This window comes from Alexandromys fortis, unplaced genomic scaffold, assembly GCF_014885135.2.
Source record: "Alexandromys fortis isolate MF-2015 unplaced genomic scaffold, M_Fortis_MF-2015_v1.1 scaffold_245, whole genome shotgun sequence".
Classification (NCBI taxonomy): Eukaryota; Metazoa; Chordata; class Mammalia; order Rodentia; family Cricetidae; genus Alexandromys; species Alexandromys fortis.
Genome location: NW_026068139.1, coordinates 923,014 through 943,382, shown reverse-complemented (window position 1 = coordinate 943,382; position 20,369 = coordinate 923,014). Strand labels below are relative to the sequence as shown.

At 39.1% G+C, this 20,369-nt stretch overlaps 1 protein-coding gene across 2 annotated transcripts in view; it reads right to left on the bottom strand.

Annotated features, from left to right (window-relative positions):
• The window catches only part of Hycc1 (hyccin PI4KA lipid kinase complex subunit 1), a 73,699-nt gene that overhangs the window by 18,818 nt on the left and 34,512 nt on the right, over nt 1–20,369 (bottom strand). For both annotated transcript variants that reach the window (XM_050126602.1, XM_050126604.1), the window contains exons 3-10: nt 16,992–17,093; nt 9,182–9,361; nt 7,894–7,974; nt 7,284–7,399; nt 6,905–7,000; nt 4,816–4,932; nt 851–938; nt 194–353 (exon numbers count right to left, since the gene is read on the bottom strand). In XM_050126602.1, coding sequence (XP_049982559.1) covers nt 194–353; nt 851–938; nt 4,816–4,932; nt 6,905–7,000; nt 7,284–7,399; nt 7,894–7,974; nt 9,182–9,361; nt 16,992–17,093 — 940 coding nt within the window. The remainder of the gene's footprint in view (nt 1–193; nt 354–850; nt 939–4,815; nt 4,933–6,904; nt 7,001–7,283; nt 7,400–7,893; nt 7,975–9,181; nt 9,362–16,991; nt 17,094–20,369) is intronic.

The window sequence follows — 20,369 nt, the reverse complement described above, 5'->3', positions numbered from 1 at the left end:
ATTCATATATTGAACATAAGAACGTCCACTCCCCTCATTGTCTACTGCCCTGGATAAAAGTCAAAGGTGATGAGCTAGCACTTCCTTTTCCAGGCTACAATGGTGCTATTTCCTAACGTTACAAGTTCTAGTACTACAACCGCAGAAAGAATTGTGAAAGAGCCACTAAGACTCAAATGTGAAGAGTTCTTACCATGCCTTTTCCACCTGTGACCTCTTATTGACATGCTGGTAACTGCATTTCTTGATATTCTAGAGGATGTTGGTGTGATTTCAACCTGAATACACCGTGTACCTTCCTTACTAGATTTCATGGCACCATGAGGCAATGAAGCCTTTATTGCATTAGCAACCTAAAAGGAAAAATAAAGTCTAAGATCAATAAATAGATGTAGTATTTACTTTTAGATAAAATATAAGACTAAGTGTTAACAGATTTATAAAAAAAGAATACTTTCTCCAAGGTATTATATGATAATCAACATACCTACCAATAAGGAGTAAGAGAGTCAGAGGGATACTTGTATCTTAAAACAGTATGAATGAAATGAAGTTTGTGATTGTTAAATAATAAATTAGGCTTCTTTCTCAATATCAAATGCTAATTGACAAATGAATCTAAATGTTGAAGTTCTTATAAGCAGAAGAGAATGCTATCAGTGAAATATCTTAAACCAGTCTAATTAAATCTCCAAACTTACGCAAGTAATTTAAATGTAACATTTCCCAGTACAACAAAGCATGAAGCACTGAATAATAATGACATTTTAATATGCTATGTATCACTTCTCAATGCATAGTTCTGAAAAATTGTAAGTTAAGAATTTGTATAATTAAGCAAAGAACCTACCAGCAGTGGCTCTGGATATAATTCTAGCTGGGCTCTGTATATAATATCATCCAATGCTTTCTGAGCTAGATCCCACTCTCCGTTGTATCTACAAAACCATGGGAGTTAAACAAACAGTATTATTTTTAATTTATCCTATTTAACAAAAAAAAACATAATTAGGGACTATTCACCTCTACTAAAGAAAGCAACAGACCACATCAGCACACCACTTCCCCATCCTATTCTCCTTAAGAATGTATTTAAAGTCATTGAGTTCCTAGTATCTGAAAGCCTATTAATAACAAAGAATATTTTATACATGTACATTTTTTCTCTAAGGAACATGGCTATTTATAGAACAGAAATCAAAGAGCTAAGGCAATTTTAAAGCATCTTACCCTGTCAAAGTAACTCAGAACATAATAAATTATAGACTTTAGAATAATGTTCTGAACAATTTATGGCCAAATTACTCTGTAGTTTCCATGGTTTTATTGAGAACCCAACCCTACCCACTTTCCTAAGTAGCTATTCCTCTGCATTCTGATGGCCATTTAGAAGAGAACATAATACATGTTGCGAACATGAGAGAGAGGTAAAGAAAATCAGCATGTGTGTATTATATATGTGTAACTTTCAACAATATAGCAAACCCTTCCTACAAATCAACCAAGTGATAAAAGTCAACAGAGACATACTGGTTTGGTCATCTGAGTTACAACAAAGCATGAGTGAGGCCTGACAGGCAAGGCCTTTAAAATCATAATTCTAACAAATCCATCAAAGAGAGCTGAGGGCACAGGGCAACCAACTAGCCTGAATCCAAAAGAGGGTCATAAGGCATCAACTGGGGAGAATTAAACTAAGTTTTCTAATGAGTTCTAGCACACCATGAAGCTGGGTCTAGAGATACAACACATATAAAAATTCTGGAGCATATACATGGACAGTCCACACCACCACACAGGCTTCCCACAAACCTCCTGTAGGTATGCACAGGAAACACGAGAAGCAGGACTGGGGACCAGAAAAGGTGGCCTGAAGAAGCTAAGTGGTCACTGCCATGGAAAAAGCACAAGGACCCTGCCAGACACTTTTTCCTTTTCCTTTTCTTTTCTTCTTTTGTTTTTTAAGACCTGGCTGATCTGGAACTCACTCTGTAGACCAGGCTGTCCTCAAACTCATAGAAATCCGCCTGCCTCTGCCTCCCAAGTGCTGGGATTAAAGGCATGCACCACCACACCACCACCACCATAACCACCACCAATGGGCCAGACATTTTTTTCATATGAACAAAAGTCCTACAGCTTTTGAGGATAGAATAGCCAATCCTATTACCCTATAAATACGCCCAGGGCATAGCTGGTGAGGAACTGTGGCTCTGAGAGGGAGAAAAGGAATATAATCCTCCTTCCATGCTAAGATAACTAGGGGTTCTCTGCTTCTGAAGGGGAAGCAAGAGCACTGAGGACCACTCTGACACACCCCTGCATACACATCATTCAGGAACAGGGAGTCTGCCTAGAACATGGTTGACATTCCAGTTCCATCACTGCCTGGCTAGTGTACACTGAGAAATAAGGAATAACAATCTATTGCTGAAGGGGGGTTAGAAAACAGAGGGCAAAACCCTCTTTGAGGGGCAGGCATACAGAGAGAACTGAAGAAGAGAAACTCTTCAGCAATCCAGCTCCCACCGAAATACTAGGTAAGAGTAGGGGGATTTGTAGTATGAACGTAACTATGGCAACAGTAACACAATATCTGCAGAAACCATCCTGGCAAGAGCAAAGAGAGACACTTGTGCCACTCCCTTTGACTATCAGCCCATTGAAACTGGGGACCCCAAGGAACTGGAGTTTCCCCAAGAGTCTCATGCTGGAATAGGAAACGGACTGGGGCTATAGTGCCTGCTGGAGAGGGAGCGAATCTCCCAGGAATACGTCTGATAACCTTGCAAGTGAGACTGGAACAGACGACGGATCCACAGGGGTGGATGCCAATTGTGTATTCCTCTGTCTTCTATAATTTGCTTCTCTCCCTATTGGCTACGTTGAGTAGAACTCCTTTTTCTGCTGTTCACTGTTTCTTGTTAAAGCTGCCAGGGCCCTGGGTTCTGACTCTAACCACTTCATAGCACTACCTACAAATTTCATTAGTACCCTCCAAGAAGAATCATTCCTGTTTTCAGGCATAAATCATATTTCCACCAGTTTCTACTGACCTACTACTAATTGAAATCATGAACAAGAAAAATTACAAGGCATACTATAAGCAAGAGAAAAGAACCCTGTCAATAAATGAAGTAATTAGTTGATCTAAATTCATGGCCAGAGAATCAGGTAAGCTGTAGAGTACTTATATGAGACACTAGGTTAAATCCCCAGCACCACTAAGGAAATAAACAAACAAGCAAAATAAATAAGTAAATAAACAAACAAACAAACAAACAAAATCCAGAGGTGACTCAAATGCTAAGGCTATCAGGGTAACTTGGGTAACTTAAATTGCTATGATCATTATTTTAAATACTCTCGTGGAAAAGACTGGCAACATTCACAAATAAGTTGAGATTTCAGAAGAGAGTAGAACAAAAAGAGTAGAAGCAAAACACAGTAAAAAAATGAAAAACCTTCAATGGCCTTGGAGTAGACTACAGATCAAGTCTACTAAGTCATGGAAAAGTTAAACATGGAGACAGATCAACACAAGACACTCAAAATGAGAAGAAAAACAGAGTATCCATGTCCTGTGGGGGCAATCCTAATGATCTAACATAAAGTTTAGAAAATCTCTTTTAAGGGCCAGTAAACAAGTATTTCAGAGCTAGGCATGGACATCTATAATCCCAGGACTTGGGAGGAGGAAATAGCAGCATCAGGAGTTGAAGGCCATGCTGTCTCTAACACAAAAACAACAACCAAACCCCCCAAATTCAATGTTCTAAATTGTAGAATGCTTTCTCTATCAGAACTATCCAACTCTGCCATTGCAATGGCCAGCGTGTAAACACACAAACACAGATATGCCTCAGTAAAACTTTACAAGGTGCAAGCCAGATTTGGCCTCTAAGTCATAAATTCTTCCCTGAGTCAATTAAAGTATCAAGCGAATACAATGCAAAGTGCCTTATCAACTGTGTAACATGAGAATTACAAGTACAAGACAGAATTCAGTTTAGTAACTGGTGCCTAAGTTACTACCTAAGGCTAAGCACCAGTGATAGAAATTAATAAGTTATTTTTTTTCTTTTTTTTAAAAATATTTATTTATTTGTTTATCATGTATACAATATTCTGTCTGTATGCCTGAAGGCCAGAAGAGGGCAGCAGACCTCTTTACAGATGGTTGTGAGCCACCATGTGGTTGCTGGGAATTGAACTCAGGACCTTTGGAAGAGCAGGCAATGCTCCTAACCACTGAGCCATCTCTCCAGCCCAATAAGTTATTTTTGATTGAAGATTTTCTAAAGTGCTTTTGAAGAGCTAAAAGTTCAAGAAACAACAACAACAAAAAATTCATTGGGAGGCTAAAAATCCAGTTTGAAAATCATAGTGAAGAACTGAGCATATTCACATTTTAATCATTGCATTCTGATCCTGTTTTTAAAAAATGAAGTATTTTAGTCTGAAATTCTGTACAACTTTAAAATACGTGTTTTAAATAATAAACTATAAAGAACTTGATTCCTATTCTTTCTAAAAATATGATGATTGGCCAGGTGGTGGTGACACTTATCTATAACTCCAGCACTCAGTAGACAGAGGCACTCAGATTTCTATGAGTTTGAGGCCAGCCTGGTCTACAAATCAAGTTCCAGGACAGCCAGGACTGTTTCACAGAAAAACTTTGTCTCAAAATAAAAGAAGAAGAAAAAAAAAGATGATTTTTTTTTTTTTATTTAATGAGATTACACTGCTATAGAAACAGACTGGTAAGTTACAAAGAACCAACAGTGTGCTTTGTATATGAGACACACTTACAAGGCAAAATAGACTCCTGTTAGCATCTGCACCATGAATCCGGATGAAATTGGTATTCTGTTACTTACACCTTTGTATTTTCTTACATGTTGTCGAGGATATCCACAGACACAGATTCTGGAAAGACCAAAATAAACATATTTTTATGATGGTTTTCTAATATTTATGAGCCAATAATAAAATTAACAAATCTAGTATCTATAAAGCAATCTCCCAAACAGAACATTTTCCTATAACATTTCCCTGACTATGTTAGACTGGGAAAAGCTTGTAAAGACAAGGACAGGAGATGTATGCAGCTGATAAATCACACTCTCTGGTTGGTTTACTAACTTTGATTAATTCAATTATCAAAAATTGTGGGGACATTACATGGATATTGTCACTAATATCTTTAGAATAATCTTTAATTCCTGATTAAGCTCTTGGTGCAAACTGCAGGATCAGAAAATTTACTATAATCCAGATTCTACTTTCATGAAATATCCATAATATATTTCAGACAGATAAAATATTTTAGTGCTCCTGCTAGACACAGTGATACATACCTTTAATCCCAGCAAGTGGAAAGCGAAGGCAGGTAAATCTCTGGACCACCCTATCTCTGCTCTCTCACTTCCCACACCAAGTGCCCAAAGTTGGGGGTGGGGAGCAAAGGGCCTCTGGAAAGCTTGACCCTCCCTTCAGAGGAATTCAATTCCCAGCATCCTCTTTTATTCTTCTGACATCTGTTACTAAATTAAGAAGTAATGAAACCAACTGACTCCCTTGCCCAAGGTGGAAGCAGTGCAAGGTCACAGGGCTCCTCAGAACATATTTACTTTACACTGTGCCTGAGGATTTGGAGTCGCCCAGGAAACGGTGTTCTGGGTGCTTCTGTGAGGGTGCTTTCAGAGGGGTTTAACTCTGGGAGGGAACACTAGCCCCGGCACGGGCAGTACTCTCTCATGGGTGAGGTTCTGCAGTGAAAAGGAGTCAGTACACAAGGACCAGCCTTCACCTCTCTCTGCTTCCTCACGAGGCAGCCAGCCCACAGCAAGTCTCTCAATGCCAGGCCTTCGGTCAGGAAGGAGTGATTCTGAGTGTGTGAGCGGAAACACCAGGCCTTCAGTCAGAAGGGAGTGTATTCTGAGTGTGTGAGCTGAAACAAACTCTTCTCTGCTTAAGTTGCTTTTGTCAGTATTTTCTCAGGGCGATGAGAAAAGGAAACCGATATGCCCTCCCTCTGGCTAGTTGTTTTTTTTTTTTTTTTTTTTTACTAAATACATTACTCAAATATAATCTCCATCTAACTTCCTTAACTATATAATTTGTCTTATTTTCTTGACCTGTAAAAGGTAAAAAATTCTCAGTCTTTTCTGTTTTGTTTATTGTTTTAAAATGTTAATCATAGAAAACTAGAAAATTGTGGAATATCACAAAGGATAATAAAAATTATTTCATAATGCTCCCAATAAAGTGAAGTATTATCATTCTAATCATATTTAGCAAATATAAGAGCTGTAACATACCATACCACATATGCTATTAAATGTTCAAATGCTTAAAAAACTCTTAAATCAAGATTTTTAATGTTTGTATAATATACTTCAAATTTTATAATTTATTCAACAAAAAATTTAGCTCTATTTTTTTAAAGGAAGAAAAACGCAATGCCATGTTTCTCTTATTTTTTGAACCAAACTAGAACACAACAAACAACAACAACAACAAAAAATAAGATGAGAAGGATTACCCAATGACATTCCACAAATTAAAAGGTTATGACCATGCCATCATTTTAAATGTAATGTATATAATATAACCCCTATGATTTAATATTCCTTCCAAACATTACTCAGTTGGATATTCATCACTGTGATGTTTGGTAGCTAAGCTACCTTCTATGTGCTGAGTGGGCTGAACTGTATATAATTCAATATACAGTTCAGCCCACTGTATATATTGTTAATTGTATACACTGTATACAGCCCACTGTATAATTGTTAAACAAACAATTTCTCAAAACAAAAATAACTTAGGCTTGCAACAAACCTAAGCAGTCCTACATTCATATACTCCAGTATTAGAAAAATAGGAGTTTAATTACCTTGAACAAATCTGACACAGTGATTGCAGAGAAACACTGGGCATATAGGTTAAGGCAGCATTGTAACACAACAAAAGGAATGTCAGCACTTCGAACCTAAAGACAAGTCAAAAGAGTGTTAACAGATACTATGTAACAGAACCAGACTTACATATAGCTAGCATAATAAGGAAAACTCAAAGGAAAAGAAGTCTTTGCAAGTAACAATTATACACCATAAAAACTCAGTGTTCCAGATAATCTGGAGCAAAGTACAAGGACAAATCTAGTAGATATGTGTGGCTCGTCTATAAAATGATTCAATACCCACATCACAGTTACATATAACTCATTAAACACTATAAGTGTACTGCAATGGTTTTGAAAGGTTGGCTCTCACCTGTTCTGTGCTGTCAGCATCTCCCTCTGAGGATGGGGCCCACTGTACACTACTTTTGACAAGCCATGCTGGGACAGTGCACTCTCAGTCAGGGCCATAGACCCAATGCTGGAAGGCTAAAGAAAAGATGCTGTTCTGTTAGATGTGACATTCAGAATACCCAAAGCATGGAGAGTGCCTACTAGGAGCACCATATAGTGTAGGAATAGTTAGACTGCCATCACATTTCCACCCCAAGGTTTAATGAAAATTAAAAATGCTTTCATATTTTCATTAATTAAAATTAAAAACACTAAGTTTAATTTCCAAATTCTATCCTGGAGCACACAAACTGTCTAACCACCTCCACATGCACACAAACTAAGATGAGAGATGAGTCTTCCGCGTTATACAAAGATAAAATAGCATTTTCAGTAAGGCTCTCATGATCCGATCTTAGTTAACCACTTAGTAATTTTGACTTGTTATTTTGGGGACAGTATACATCCTGTATGGTGCTAATTAATACCTTTTGAACTACTAATAATTCACCTTTATGCACATGTAACCCTATCTTATGGGACTGTCAGAGTAGGATCCAATAAATATACTTTGATAAAAAGCTACTTACTTCATGATATACAGATGGCTTGGATAAAGATGGAATTGTAAAACTCAGTACTTTACTATGTCCCTGTTTGTCAACTATTTCCTACAAAAGTAAAAGAAAATATCTTAAAATAGTCACCTTTAACACATAACATCTTAAAAATAAAATTAAGTTATTAGGACAATTTTTTCAGGTTTAATTTTTTTGAGATTATAATATTAATTACATTTCACCCTCCCCTTTCTTCCCTCTAAGCCAATTTTTAAAAGACCAGAATAAAAGGTATTTTAGAGTCAGTTCAATCTTTAACATTGGTGATCCACCTATTAAGTAACCACTAGCATCAGCAACTACATTTACACTGCTGCAGTTTAAAAACAAAAACAGAGCAGAGACTTGCAGTTCAGCATAGACAAAACCCAAATAAATTAAAGCTCCGTGGTTTTCAGAATAGCTGTGGCATGGATAGCATAGTGATTTTTTTTTTTTACCAGCAAGTTTTATTCTCTGAGTTAATTAAACATGAGGTGTGTCTCCAGAAGGACCTCGCCCTTCTCTTCCATCTTAAAGAACACAGACTGTAAAGAAGCCAGCATGCCATCTCATAATGAATGCTCAAGCTAGGAATGGCACACACTGGAAACAGAACACACGTGCTCAGAGACAGTAGAGACTTACAGAGTGTGACCAGTGAGTCTCAGGTCTTGCTACTCACTTTTTTTGTGAAGGTTAAAAAAAAAAAAAACCACTTACAGATAAACATGCCATAAATAAAAAAGTTTAAATACAATAGCAGTAGCTAGGCATGACAACGCAGGCCTTTAATCCCATCTCTGACTTGAAAATCAGAGACAGGTAGATCTCTGTGAGCTTAAGGACAGCCTGCTCTATGTAGCAAGTTCCAGGCCTGCCAGGGATATGATGATGCCTCAAAACAAAGTGAAATAAACCCCAGTGGTGGTACTGTTGTTGCTGTTGCTGTACTATCTCTCTCTATGAGAGAACACAGTTCTGGGTTTCAGCTTAACGCATACAAGTTTATTTAGATAATTATAGGGATGCACCAATACTATTAGGTTCTTTTTTCTTTTTCTTTCTTTCTTTTGCTTTCTCTCTTTTTTCTGTACTGGAACTCACTCTGTAGACTAGACTGATCTCAAACTCAGGCAGATCCATTTCCCAAGTACTAGAACAAAAGGCATGCGTCACCATACCCCATAGTCTTTTTTTTTTTCTTACACAAATAGTGGTTTTACTAAAATGAAAATCGGTTTTTCAAAAAGCATTTTGTTAATCCACCAATACAAACCAGGTTGTAAACCCCTAGAAGAAGGGCCTCGATGCAGCCGCTGCTATGTACATTTCTGCTGGCCGACACGGCAAGGTAGCACCAGATCAGCTCTGGGAGGAACTGCAGGGTGAACCGCAGTAGCTGCTCCTCCCCACTGCGGTAGAACTCAAAGAGCTGGTGACACACAGGCTCTAGCAACTGGAAGAGATGATATGTAAATAAGAACTGGACTGTATGTGAATGACACCACTGTATGAATACAGAAGGTTTCTCGAAATGCTTAATTCTGAAATACACAAATATTTTAATTTTCCTGAAGCAAAGCTTGTCACTGCCCAGCTATTTCAGAAAGCTTTAAATTCTAGTGGAGGGACAGTGTGACACATCAGCAAGATGCTCTACAGCTCTCAACAAGTCCTCTTCCTCAAGTCATGGCACACTACCTCTCAGCTAAGCTATAGGGAGTCTCTTCCTTGACGCCTTTCTTAGTAAATGGAAAGCCAACATATAAGGGATTATCTACAGGGCAGAAGAAAGAGGACAGGAATCCTGGCACACTGCTTATTCCCATGTGTGCAACTTTTGTATGTAAGTTAGAATCGTCTACAGCTTTTTTCTTTCCCACTATACTCCCAATTACATTGTTAGCAGAGCTAACTATACCTTTATTATAAAGACTTTTAAAAATCAGAAAAGCAAGTTAAGAGACTCATGACTCTCAAGTGCTACTTTAAGTCATACACTGGATCAAGCACAAATCATGATCAAATGTGTCAGGAGATTCACAAGGTACTGTTTTTCAAGGAAACTTGAACAAACTATGTATTTCAACAGCAGATAACAAATTAAAACAAGCTATCTAGCGTATTTCTATTACTAATAAAGAGAAATCAATGAACAGTATAAATTTTGAGTCCAAATAGACTAATAAGTAAATGAAGTATTAAGTCAAACACATCCACCTTCTGACAGCTACTCTTCCATAAGGGATATTTTTTTCCCATATCACAATGGTGGTTAGAAAGTAAAAGGTAAGATTGCCTAAAACAAAACAAAAGCCCTAAGTGACTCTGCACTGTGGCCCAACACTCATAGTTCCAAATCCCTAAGCAAGCTTCAATTCATGAAGCTTGGTTAAGTTTAACAAGTATTTGCAATTATGAACCTTGCTAAAAAAAATTAATTCAAGACACTCTGTAAGAACACATAATCAATTTTAATCAAAACACACTCAAAGTCTTTTAACCAGTTTCAGATTCCAAATTGAAAGGATTTTTGCTTGATGAAAGCAGAATTAAATGAAGACAGATTTAAAGAGAAGAAAAAAAATCATGCTGCAAAAAGATTAAATAAAATTATGCATTTGAAGCCAATACAGATAAATACCAACATCTGTTTGATGTTTTACAGCCTGCAAAATACTATTCATACAGAAACATCAATTTCCATTACTCTGTAAGTAGAATATGATTAGCCACGTTGTTCATATAAGGAAATGGAGACAGAAAGGCTCTCTACCATGACAGACAGCAACATTCACAAGAGCCAGAAAGGAGTCAGATCTTCTGACTCTTACAAATGTTAGAAAATAATAATATATAATGTGAGAAATATAGAAATACTTAACTTGAATATATTTTAGGCATGCAATTGAACATGTTGGATTGCTAACGGCTCAGGTACACTTTGGAATATATTTCTCCATGGACGCTTTGTCATTAGGCTACTAAAGAACTGTTCAGATAAGCCTGTACCTCAAGTACAAGTATTAAATAACTTGTGCACGTAGGGCAAAGGTGAACCTCAACTGTTGTTCTTTAGGTGGCATCTACCTTGGGTTTTGACCTTGGTTACTAACCTACAGCTTGTAAATTAGGCTGAGCTGGATGGCCAAGCCCCAGGGATCCACCTGTCTCTACCGGGATTACAAGCATGTACCACCATTCCAAGTTTTCCATAGGTTCTAGGGGGCATGCTCAGGTCCTCATGCTTGCATGGGGAGCACTTTACAAACTATCTCCTCAGCCTCCTAAATGACCCAATCATCATATATCCCCCATCTGTTTTAAAATACATCCTGAGTTCTGGCTAGAATTGTATGTCTTAGTAGTAATGCACTTACCATGAACAAGGACATGGGTTATTAAGAAAAGAAAAAGAAATATTAAAAACAGAAGTATGATATGGTCCAGCTCTCTCACTTCTGGGTGTATACCAGAAGGAATCCGAGTCAGCTTATGATAAAGACACCTGCAGACCCATGTTTACCACAGCACTATTCACAATTATGGACTCAGTCTAGGTGCTGCAGCATCAATAGAAAAGGCTAAAGAAGTGTGATGTACATAGAAAATGGAGCTTTACTCAACCACAAAGAACAAAATTAAGGAAATAAACAGATGGCCAAGGGAGCTTCCTTTCATATGTGGGATTTGGGAGAAACAAAGAACTTGAACGTAAGGGGGAGGGGCTTTGGAGAAATAGATGAGGAAGGAAGGAGAGATTCAGAAAAGCAATAGAGAGAATGGCAAGGATGAGCATACTGTATACATCTATGGAAACGTTATCATAGAACTCATTACTGTGGAAACAATGAAAGAGAGTACTGAGTCCTAAAACAACTGAGTTACAATGAGACTTTTACGACATCCGCTAATAAGTAAGAAATTTGTGTGTTAAGAGATATGTCTAGATATAGAACTAGGGCACAAAATGTTCTCTCGGAACTAAGAAATGTTCCTAACTAAGTAAGGAAAGAATCAAGTTCACGAAATTTTTATCAGATATTTCCTGATGATGCAGTAGGAAAAGGACTCAGAAAGTCGGAAGCTCGCTATTCAGGTACTGGCAGTTAACAGTACCCTTCTTTCTTGCTTAAGTCAATACCTTAGTCTCACCATATACTTCCCCCCTCTGCTTTACTAATACCACCAAACATTCAGTATCCACTTCATTTCTATCTCACCTACTGAAACATAAATTCTCTTTATAAGATCAGGAATTTGATCTATTTTTTTCTTGCCCATCAGTATGCCAATTCAATAAATAATTGCCAACTAAATAATGAAAAAATTCCATTCATAAAATCCAAATGATAAACTTGCCAGGCCTCAAATAGCAACAGATTCAATGTCTATCCTGAATTTCAGAATTACCAAAAGACAGTATCAACTCCTTGGGAATATTTCCAAATAAAGACAAACTACTCCAAAAAGCAAACAGGAAGTAACACCATTAAAGTCAATTACTATTACGTTTCAGAAGCACTTCAAAATACATTTGAAGGACTAAGTTATAAATGTAACAATACAGGACACATGCCATCTTCACCCACATTAATGAAAATCAAAGCAAACAAGCTTATGTGAAGAATGTCCTACACAGGTGTTTCTAAGGGCCATGGGCCGAGGAGCATCCTCATAGTGTTCCTAGTGACCAGCAACACAAACAGAAACCAAGAGGGACATTTTAAAACTGTCACAGAGAGTGGCAGGGGTGGGGTGTGGGTGGGGTGTGGGGTAGGCAGGCGCCCTGAGCGGAGTGCAGGCCAGGTTGTGTGGCGCCTCATAAGCGCCGTGCCATGTATGCCACCCATGAAGCAGACCAGGTGACTATTAATAGCCAGAGTGTTCTGAAGAGTGAACGGAGAAGTCCTCGGTCCTCTGACCTGTTGGAGCTGAATCCCTTACTCAAATAAAAGGGATGCTCTAAACTAAAACAGCTAAACAGAAACTGGCCCTACAAACTCTTTCCACAGCAGCTGGTCAAAACCCAAGGGGCAGAAACATATTTCAAGCCTTTTAAAATGCCAATGAGTAAGTGATCAGTAATGTCTAATTGTTCAAAAACATATATAGTTATATTTATTTTATTTGGTGAAATGATTCTAAATCAAAGACAAAGAGAACTTCAAACAAGTTTTCACTTTCTTTTTTTTAAGTCTGGCTATGTAGCTCAGGTCTTGAACTCACAATACTTCTGCCTCCATCTCCCAAGTGCTGAGCTAACAGCCTAAGTCACCACTCCCAGCTTGTACCCAGACCTCAGCTGTGTACGGCTGGGGTTTCCCGGAATTTCCCCTTCCATTCTAGCAGTCTGTCAGTGTCCTTGTTCTGCTCACGTTTAGGCAGTTATGTTGGTGAGACTCATGGCTGTAGCTTTGACATCACTAGGAGACACAACCTCACGGCAAACTCCTATTCCTTGTTCTGCCCCCTCTTCCACAATGTCCCCTAAGTCTTAGTTCAGGAGTGTTTTATAGTTGTAGCCACCAGGACTGTGCTCCACAATTCTGCATTTTGATTGGTTGTGGTTTTCTGATAGTCCTCCTCAGGAAAGAACGCACAAATTAGTTATTCAATACCAAACAGTCAGTCCCCAAAACATGCATGCAAGTAACATTATAAAGACTGAGCAGGCTGTACTTATGTATTTAGGGAAAAATACGTGACACACACACACACACATGTAACGATTAACAAGAAGAAGAGGCTACACATTGGAAAAGGAGCAAGGAGGTGTATATGGGAAGGTTTAGAGGGAGGAAGGGGAAAGGGAAATGATGTAATTGTATTATAATATAAAAATTAAAAGAAATATATATTTTTAAGAGCAAAATCCTTCAAGAAAATGGGCAATCCAGATATGGTAACAATCCAGCCTGAGTTCTTTGGAGGCTGAGGACTGCAGTCAAGGATCCCTAGGCAACATGAAACCCCACCTCAGAAAAGAAGAGGAAAGACACTGGGGCAAAGAGAAGACAAGGTGAACATAGTTGTTGGATTACATTATTCCAGATGAAGTCTGCGGCTTGCAGGAAATCCTTACACCCACTAGCATCTCATTTACAGTACATTCCACAGCATAATAACTAGAATCTGGGCTATTCTACACTCCCTCCATCTGACTCAACAGACTGTATAGTCTTGTTTTAAAGGCCCATGGATCCATGAAGGACTGAACTCTGCAGTATGTTACACAACTCAATATTAAAGGTCCCTTTGTAGGAACTTTTTTTTCCCCAAATAATGGGAATAATTCATAGCAAGGTCCCTAAACTTAACTTACATGCCTGACTAAAGGAGAGCATCACATGCCCTATGACTCTAGTCCTTCATTATGTATCATTTGCAATACACAATGATACAAGAGCCTCATGTGTGCCTGAGGCATCTGTTGAAATAGGAGCGGAGGGGCTTCGTCCCCAGCACCCCAGCCGCCTGCTAGCTCATGCCCGAAATAACAACACACAAATTGTATTCTTTTAAACACTGCTTGCCCATTATATCTAGCCTCTTCTTGGCTAACTCTCGCACCTGGACTAGCCCATTTCTAATAATGTGTGTAAGCACCCCAAGGTGTGTTTACCCGGAAGATTCTAGCCTACGTCCATCCTGGGTCGGAGCTACCTGGGAGAGCGAAGCAGGGCCTCTGCTCCAGAGAGCAGAGCTGTCGGGTCTGAGCTCACTTCCTCTTCCTCCCAGCATTCCATTCTGTTTACTCCTCCCATCTTCCCCCTGTTTACTTCTCCCACCTATGTTTTAACCTATCAGGGCAAGCAGTTTCTTTATTTAATTAACCAATGAAATCAACAGATTGATATATGACACTCCCACATACATCGGCATCTTGTGACCAAAGTCATGGGATGACTGCAGGGCCCCTTCAGTGAAACAAACCTAGAAATCACAGAAAACAATCACTGTTTTCCGAAAGGATTCTCAAGGTCAAAGGACTTCTAGAAACTAGCTGTTCACTCTGATGTTTACCCTAGATACAATGACTCTGCTAAATTCCCACATTTCCCCCTTTTGTTTAAGATATATTAATTATGTTGACGATTATGCAGCCACGTAGCGAAGACAGTCTTTTCTCTTTTGTGCTGTCTCATAGTCTTTTTTTTTTTTTTTTGGTTTTTCGAGACAGGGTTTCTCTGTAGCTTTGGAGCCTGTCCTGGCACTAGCTCTGTAGACCAGGCTGGTCTCGAATTCACAGAGATCCGCCTGTCTCTGCCTCCCGAGTGCTGGGATTAAAGGCGTGCGCCACCATCGCCAGCCTGTCTCATAGTCTTATGTGCATAAGTCAGAATATATTCAAAAGCCAGTAAAACTATTATAGTAAAAATAAGTATAACAATGACTAGAATAAGAACTTATTAAAATTATTTACAGGGTTAAATGAAGCTATGGTAGCTGCAAGGCTTTCCACAGCATTCACCCCTTTAGAGGAGCTCTCTGAGTTTTTAAAGGCCTTGTGGCTTTCTGACATTCTGTATCTGTACTTTCAAAAGCTAAAGTCTCAACCAAAACCTTCCTAAAATCAGTGTCAGTCACTGCTCTATGCACTGCTGAAGTCAATATTTGTAGAAAATCAGTGTAAGCTTCTCCTTAGTAACCATTTATTTGATAAGCTAACAACCCACCATTTCAGGTGTTACATTTTTATAGAATTTAACCAAGCATTTCCAGAAAGACCTTGAGCAGAGCCAAATTCTCATTAATGATAAACAAACAAGAACAAACACAATAAATTTTGTTTTTAGTTCATTTATTAAACATTCATTTAAAGATTAATTAGACAATGATGAATGACTAACACCTTTGGAAATTCAGACAACATCGGCGTAGTGCTTTATGTCATGACTGTAATTGTTTTCTATTAGAAGATGGGCTTATTTAATTTTTTTTCCCTTGAAGGGACCATTGATGTAAATAGATTAGAGGTAATCTAATCTATTTAGAGCAATGCCAATGCTCGGGAGGCAAAGGCAGATGGATCTCCATGAGTTTGAGGCCAGCCTCGTCTACATAGTAAGTTCCCAGACCGTCGGAGCTACAAAATAAGACCCTGCCAAGAAAGAGGCAGAGAGACACAGGGAGAGAGAGAGACAGAGACACTGAAATTGATTTTCAACCTATTAGAATCTTTCATAAACTCAAAAACAAGAGGTATCACGCAACTCATCCGCATCCAATGTCCCCCAGTGCTGACTCTCTAGCCAGACTTAACTGCCATCCACAATACTTCCCCAGCCTCCCGATCCTTCACTGCCACTAGGAGTGCTTGTTTGATTTGCCACATAGAAAACCTGTATTTGTCCACGGCCTATTTTTTGTTTTGTTTTGTTGTTGCTATGACACCAGGTAATTTATAAAGAATGCACTCATTCACAGATCTGCAGACTGGGCAGTCCAAGTCCAAGAGACTCTTTTCTGTATGTGTCACTTCACAACAAGACAGAAGGGCAAAAAAGCTAAGAAGGCCCACTCACCTTAAGAATAGCACCAACCCCAAAACTGTTCCAGTCTTTCCTCCCACTCTTTATGCTGAGAACTGAACCCAGAACCTAGTGTATGCTAGGCCAAGAGCTCCACCATTGAACCATATCCCAAGCCCATTTTGTAAATATTTGTTATGATGGCAAGCTTTCAGATGAGTTTTAGAGGAAACAAACATATAAACCACAGTATCAATTAAGAATGGTTGCTTAGTCTCTTCTGCTTATCTCTCTCAGGATAAAGATCTCCCATCATGGATCTTAGAGTTCTAATATCCACCACGGAAATGACTCATAATAGATACAAAATACTTGCTGAATAAAAAAAATTAATGCAGTGACCTAGACTTCTCAAGGCTATGGAGAGTCAGAGACACACAGAGAGAAGTGCTGAGAAAGATGGACTGGGGTATATAGTAAGGATTCTAGTTTTGGGCATTTTATTCTTGTTTTGAAAACATATACATTTTTTTACTTCACATAATATATGCTATATTGCATAATTAAATAAAATAATCAACTGAATATTAATACAAACTGTAAAGCACTTACCTCACTTTGTGGCTCCTGGATAACTTTATAGAGAGATGAAACTAAAGAACTCTTGTCTTTCAAATTTGTGGCATAATTTGGCAAAGATGTTTCTGGGAGTGTCTAAACAAATTTAAAAGAACAGCTTTTATTTTTGTGAAGTTCTAAAGCAGACAAATTCATAAAAAGAAAATATTATCTATTGGTTATTACACAGACTGGAGGTGGGAGAGGGAGACTGAGAAAGAATGTCTAATAGGCATGGAGTTTCTGGAATCCCATGCTGGTGTTTGGTGCAATATTATAAATATATCAATAGAACAAGAACAAAAATAAATAAATAAAACCAATACTTCATTCTCATTTAAGATAGTGGATTTTATGTGATATGAATTATAACTCAACAACAAATTCCAAAACATATACTTTATTCTCTTATTAGCAACAAGATAAATCACTATGGGAACTTCACCACTGGGAATAGGGTAATGGCTCAGTGCACAAATAAAGGGCTGCATAAACGTGGAAAGCAGAAGTAGGATCCCCAGAACCCACTTAAAAGCAAGGACCGTCATGGTAACGCCAGTACTCTGGAGGCAGAGACAGGGCATCACCAGGGAAAGCTGGCTTGCTAGACTAGCCAACTGGTGGGCTCTGTGTTCCACTGAGAGACCCTGTGTCAATAGGTTAAATGCAGAGTAATCAAGGAGGACACTCAACGTCAACTGTGGGCCTACACATGCAAGCGCACATGTGCAAGAGCACCCACACACATGCAAACACTCATAAACACATGCATGCAGCCCACACACTTAAAAACATACAAACAAAAAAACTTCACTTTAATTATATTATTTTTAGATTAGAAACAATACTGAAAAACACGTAAAACTAGAGCTCTGTCTTTGAAGCTTCAGGAGTGATGGATCTCCTTAGACCTATGTATGACATTGCTTCTTGTTACAAGAGTATCTAATGTCTCTAACCTGTAAACCACAGGCCACCTGATCCAAATACTCCATGCGACTCTCAGTGGTGAGTCCACAATATGGGTTGGGCAGACGGCCTAGACACCAGGAACTGGAGACCACAGAACTGTACTACCACAAATTAGTTTTCCTAATGCCACTTAAGATACAGTCACAGACTTCTAGCTGCTCCAGACATGGAGCCTACAGAGAAGAGAGAGGGCTAGAAAGAGAGACACTCTCAGCTGTAACTCATATAACTGTGGGTGAAAAGCAGCATATAAAACTGAAAAAAATTCTAGCAATACTAAAAACTTATCTTTCAGAGCATAGCTCATTAGCAGTATCTGTCTCCCAATCATTGCTTCCATCCAAGCTCCTTCACTCACTCACTCACTCACTCACTCACTCACTCACTCACTCACTCACTCACTCACTCACCACTCAATCAGTTGGTGCTAATCCCGCAGCAGACATAACATCAAGATATTCCTAACAGCCATCTCAGACATAAACTATTTCTCATATATCCCATAACCAAATTAAATCATGATTTAATGTGGGTTATGGCTAGGAAACATAGCTTTAGTGTGCAAAAGTATACACATAAAACTAAACTGCACCATTTTTTATAGCAGTGTTATTTGACTACTGGGGTCTCCTTGAGGGAAAAGCTGTCCTATCCTCTCTCCATCACTCAGCACAAGCCTCCTACTCAGACCTCTGCTGAGAGAACACAGAGGGACAGAATGAGAAATAAAACTATCACAGCTGCACTTGGACAGAGTCTTTAAAAACAGGTCATATTTTGCCTAAAGACAAGTAAGTGAACAGGCTTTTCTAATTTAACAGGAGAGTTCTGTTTACCAGCATGGCATGAAGCGTGAACTATTTGGGAACCTTCCACCATTTCCCAGAACAATAGCAGCCACCACAACAACAGTGTCACCACACTGCTTACATAAAGCAGAGATTAGGGCATTCTTCAATATTTTAAAAGCAAGTAACAAAAGGCCTCCAGGCAACATTCCATTCCTGTCATTTAATCAAAAGCAGCCCAGTACTGGAGAAATTTATATAAAAGGGGATGGTAATCAAGTAAGCGTCAGGTTTCTATTCTCCTAAGTAAAACAAGCCTGAAGATATGTACAAAGCACACTGTGTCTTGCCAGCCCTAAAATGGATCCCTTAATGTAGGTATCTTCTTCCCTGCTCCTATATCCGCCCTTTCTCCATCTCCACCCTCCCACTCCCCCCAAGCTCTTGCCAGTCCTTCCCTTCTCCCTTCCCGCTCCCCCTCTCCCCTTCCTCCAACCTCACCCCCACCCCTGCCCCCAACCCCATGCTCACAACTTTTGCCCAGCAATCTTGTTTGCTTCCAATTTCCAGGAAGATCTATATACATGTTTTTCTTTGGGTTCACCTTGTTATTTGGCTTCTCTGGGCTTGTGAACTATAGGCTTAATGTCCTTTGTTTATGGCTAGAGTCCACAAATGAGTGAGTACATACTATACTCATCTTTTTTGGGTCTGGGTTATCTCACTCAGGATAGTGTTTTCTATTTCCATTCATTTGCATGCAAAATTCAAGATGTCATCGTTTTTTTACCTCTGAGTAGTACTCTAATGCATGTATATTCCACACTTTCTTTATCCATTCTTACATTGAGGGGTATCTAGGTTGTTTCCAGGTTCTGGCTATTACAAATAATGCTGCTATGAACATAGCCGAACAAATGCTTTTGTAGTATTGTTGGGCATCTATTGGGTATATTCCCAAGAGTGGTATTTCTGGATCCTGAGGTAGGCTGATTCCCAATTTCCTGAGAAACCACCACACTGATTTCCAAAGTGGTTGCACAAGTTTGCATTCCCACCAACAATGGACGAGTGTTCCCCTTACTCCACATCCTCTCCAGCAAAGGCCATTATTGGTGTTTTCAATTTTAGCCATTCTGACAGGATCCCAGGTGTCCATGGGGATGTCCCCAGCTAGGTCCTTGGACAGCCCAGGAGAGGGCGCCTGAACTGTCCTTGCCCCACTATCACACTGATGATTATCTCAAATATCACCATAGAATCTTCATCCGGCGTCAGATGGAGATAGAGACAGAGACCCTCATCAGAGCAACAGTCTGAGCTCCTAAGGTCCAGTTGAAGAGCAGAAGGAAGGAGAAGATGAGCAAGGAAGTCAGGACCGCGATGGGTTGGTCCACCATCTGAGGCAGTGTGCTGCCTGATCTAATAGGAGCTCACCAAATACAGCTGGACTGAGTCTGAATGAGCATGTGATCAAACCAGACTCTCTGAATGTGACTGACAATGGGGGCTGACTGAGAAGCCATTGATAAAGACTCTGGGACTTGTTTTTACAGCATGTTCTGGCTTTTTGGGACCCTAGTCTATATGGATGCACAGCTCCCTAGGCCTG